At 37.9% G+C, this 4,082-nt stretch overlaps 1 protein-coding gene across 1 annotated transcript; it reads right to left on the bottom strand.

The window, feature by feature from the left end:
- Positions 1-315: 315 nt before the first annotated feature.
- Positions 316-3,863, bottom strand: LOC130737944 (transcription factor ICE1-like). The gene is made up of 4 exons (XM_057589819.1): positions 2,583-3,863; positions 1,967-2,176; positions 958-1,128; positions 316-668 (listed from the first exon to the last, which is right to left on the bottom strand). Exons 1-4 carry the CDS (start codon positions 3,615-3,617, stop codon positions 585-587), a joined length of 1,500 nt encoding a protein of 499 aa, XP_057445802.1. The 5' UTR covers positions 3,618-3,863; the 3' UTR covers positions 316-584.
- Positions 3,864-4,082: the final 219 nt, after the last annotated feature.

The raw sequence follows: 4,082 nt of genomic DNA, 5'->3' as shown, positions 1-4,082 counted from the left end.
AACATCCAAAGACTACACACACCCTGTATATACAATTTTTATCTCTCTATTTCTTCCTATCACAACAAAATCTATATTACATTTATCATTTATTTCTTTTTTTTCACTTTCACTCACTTTCCATTTGGGGTATCCAGGCCCTACGTGTCTTCCACTCATTTCTCCATTTGTGCATTAAAAATGTGTTTGCATTCAAATAGAGAAACAACAACCAACAAAAGCTTTATCCATCTAAATGAAGTTGGCTATATGTATCACACACACTACACGCCATTGAACTTGATCAAAACATAAATTATGAGGGCATTTAAAATATGCAAGAACAAACTTACCATGAAGCTAAATTGGGTAGGGAATATAAAAGCAACGACAAAAATTTTTCATGACTTTTTTACAACAAGAAGTAACAAAAAAAGTTTGCTATTCTCAAATTCAGAAAAATAACAGGAGCTAACTCCTCAACCTAAAGAGTAGTTAAATATTTTGATCTTGGCCTGGACACAGCTTTACAAGGAGGATCATGACATTTACAAACTGCATGCTACAGTAATCTCTACATGGATAGCATATGTCAAGAATTTCACTCACATCATACCATTGAAACCTGCTATATTCAACAATACTGTTTTAATTTGCTCAGGGAGGACATCTTGGCCTTCTCTGCATTGCTGGTAAACAATTACCCAATGAGCTTATAATTCAAACATAAAATTTGTTACAAAACATAATCTAGATTCTAGAATGAATGTAAGTCTGAACTGGAAGATTGCAAGTATGAACTTGTAAAGCAGTGTTGTCAGAACTGAAATGGATGCAAGAATTAGGTACAGTTATCAGAAGAACATTTGATGGTATGATTAGTTATCGACCAAATACCAATCAATGATGAGCATCATAATAAACAAGCAAGGAAAACAAAAAAGGGGAAATGTACAATATAGGAAAATAACTATGTACCTCAGCTCTGAACACATCTAAAGCAAAACCATTGAAACAACTGATAACAACTTGTTGAACATCCAATCCAAGGTTATCCAATGCCCTCATGGTGGAAAGCAAAAGACCTGGTCTGCGGGCACAAAACATATGGATATTCACATCCCTTCCTTCCCTTACCCTTACCTCCACCTATAAAATTCAGAAAATCTCGAGTCAACTACCCTGCAATTAAGTTATGTCAGAACAAAAAAAAATCTCCTAAATCTAGTTGTTGATCTTTAGTTTTCCTTATTACTTATTAGACTTCTAGGGAGTAAATCACCACATACACCATCACAAAGGTTGAGTACCTATGACATATAAGCTCATTTATGACACAAATCTGAGATTTCTCTATCTGATTTTGAATAATTGACAAGATCAATACAGTTTTATGCTGCAAAGATGACCATGTAATCTTTATCCAGATGTAATTACAATGAAGATTGATGGAATGGGAAATAAAAAAAGACATACACATGATTTTCCATGGATTTGGAAAAGGTATAAATTTTTGTGGAAGACTCTATGTCGCAAACTACATGACGCTAGCTATTCAAAATAAAAAGAAGATATTTCATTTGAACCTAATTGTCTACATTATCACCAAGTTTGCACCCACCAGACATGTAAACTTGTTGGCCATGTGAGATGTAAAGATAAAAGGAGTGTCAATTGTGATTTGTGATAGTTTGACATGGGTTTGCAAGCAAGCAACAAGCTACTATAATGACTACAACTATCACAGTCGGTTGGGTCAATTCAACGTGCAACTTAGAAAATTTTGAACCCCCTCCATGTGTTGTAGGAAAAATGGGCTAGCTCTTTTGAGTGAACAAACAAAGGGAGAGAAAAAACATGAGCAATAAAATAATTCATATACAAAATAGAATACTTCGAAGATCCTAACAATTCAAAGCAGCATGGAAGATCTGTCAAAACAATTTATAGGGAAGAAAAACAATTTTGCACTAAGATGATCAAATACCTTTGCTGAGTGGTTTTTCGGACTTGGCACTGGTTCTTCCTTCACTCGAGAGGGAAGGGTTTGCAGAGTGGGTGTCAAAGGGTGAAAGCTTGCAGGTGGCAAATATGAGCCAGGAGAGCTTGACTCTAGCTCATTATGAAGGTCACTAATCTGTTGAAGTAACTCCTTCAAGTAGTCAATTGCATCCCCAAGTATTGAAGCTCTATCCATCTATGAATAAACCAAAAAAAGAAAAATATTAGCTTGTTTGATCCCGGACACACCAAGAGAGCAATTTGTTAATTGTTAATAACCTAACCAGTGGAACCACAACATGTCATTTATAAAAGTTGTCATGTATGCACATCCGATTCTTAAAACATAAATTATTACATGTTATTTCACATTATAGGAAGATCTAACATAATAAGAAACTCCCAAAGTTCAGTTTGTAGAACACATCATGATTTTTCAACATAATCAAAATCAACCACAACACACGAAATCAACAAACTGGTAGAAGTCACAGAACACTGAAACAAGTTAGTAGATCGTAAAATCTTTCAACAAAAATTACAAAAACAAATCACATGCAAAAAAAGAGGAAAACCAAGCCTTCAAACCAATTTTTCCATACCTTGCTAATCCTTGACACAACAAACCGAAGCATGTACAACCTATCATTGAGTTTCTTCCTGCGCCGCCACTCAGCCATGAGATTCTTCGCCGGAATCCCCTTCTTCCTGCCTTTATGGTCTCCACCAGTCATACCGTTATCACTATTATGATTATTAGCATCAATATTGTTATTTGAATAAAAATTGTTGCCCCCATCATTCTCATTCTCCTCCAACTTTCCAATATCAAAAATTTCATCAAATTCATAATTCAACTCTTCCTCAACATCTCCCTCTTCTGAGTTCAACCCAGCTGAAAAGCCGGCAAACCTCGGTGGCGTAGAAACCACCAAGACTCCACCGCCAACGCCTGAGCGCGCTGCCCGCTTCTGGAGCAAGGTCGGTGACGCACCCACCGGAGGAAGAGCCTCGAGAGGCCTCAAAACATTAGCCTTGTTCGAAAACAAAGCATTATGAGGCCCAGAACCGTCAAAGGCTTGTTCTTGTTCTACACTTATTGGGACAAACCCGCCACTGAGTTCGACGACACGGGTTGCAGTGAAATCGGGGTTCGAACTCAACTCGGGGACCGTGCTGCCCATTTGGGGCGAGAAGAAAATAGGGGAATTGGAAGCGATGGAACCGCCATGCGAGCCCAAATTGAAGGCATTGCCAAAAGGGTTGTCACTGTTGTTGTTGTTGCTACTTATGGTGGTGCTGAAGAAAGAGGAGAAGTCTGATTTCGGAGGCAAAAAGGATTGTGAGTGGTGTGATGAAGGGTCGAGGGTGAAGGAAGATGAATCCATGAGAAAACCAGTGTTTGGGAAAGTAATGTCGGTGGTGTGTTGCGTCTGGTTTTGCAGAAGCTCCTCATGGTGCGGTGGATTCATGTACCAGTCACCTTCCAGCGTGGATTTGAAGGGAGGAAAATGGCCATCACCACCCATCGTTGAAACGTCGTCGTTTATGGGGTCACCAATGCTGTTGTTGTAGGTCCATGTTGTGTGTTGTGGTTCCATCCAGGGAACGTCGTGAGTTGTTGTTGTGGGTATCATCTAGAGAGAGAGAGAGAGAGTGAGTTTTTGTGTGATTTGGTTAAAATGGAGAGAAAGGTGAAGAGCTTTATAAGTTTTTTTTTTTAAGTTTCTTTGGTTTTTTGTTTCAGAGCATGATTTTGGTGAGAGGAAAACGAGATTGAGAGATTGAAGAACGTTATAAGATGAAACGAGAGGAGTGCGAGTGGTGGGTGTGAGCTTTATCAATGTGTATGCTGCTCTGGACTATCTGTGTTTGCTTGCCGTTTCTGGCTTTACAACACATGCTCCGGATTTCCCTTCATTGATGAAAAGATAAAAAAAATTGACACATATGAAAAGATAATTAAGGATACACTAAGTTTCACTAATAGTACTAATTAATTATGATATTCACTTTCAAAAAAAGTTATGATATTCACTTCCAATAAAATTAATGCGACTCCGAAGGTTAACACTCAACTTAAGAGTTTAAAGTTCTAATCA

This window comes from Lotus japonicus, chromosome 2, assembly GCF_012489685.1.
Source record: "Lotus japonicus ecotype B-129 chromosome 2, LjGifu_v1.2".
Classification (NCBI taxonomy): domain Eukaryota; kingdom Viridiplantae; phylum Streptophyta; class Magnoliopsida; order Fabales; family Fabaceae; genus Lotus; species Lotus japonicus.
This window is presented reverse-complemented; position numbering and strand designations above follow the sequence as displayed.

Bases quoted from the DNA above. Each gene is read 5' to 3' on its own strand.
- LOC130737944 (XM_057589819.1), bottom strand. From the start codon at position 3,617: ATGATACCCACAACAACAACTCACGACGTTCCCTGGATGGAACCACAA. The intron at 2,177-2,582 runs GTATGGAAAAAT...GTTTATTCATAG, and splicing joins TTGTGTCAAGGATTAGCAAG to ATGGATAGAGCTTCAATACT. The intron at 669-957 runs GTACATAGTTAT...ATTGTTTACCAG, and splicing joins TAGATGTGTTCAGAGCTGAG to CAATGCAGAGAAGGCCAAGA.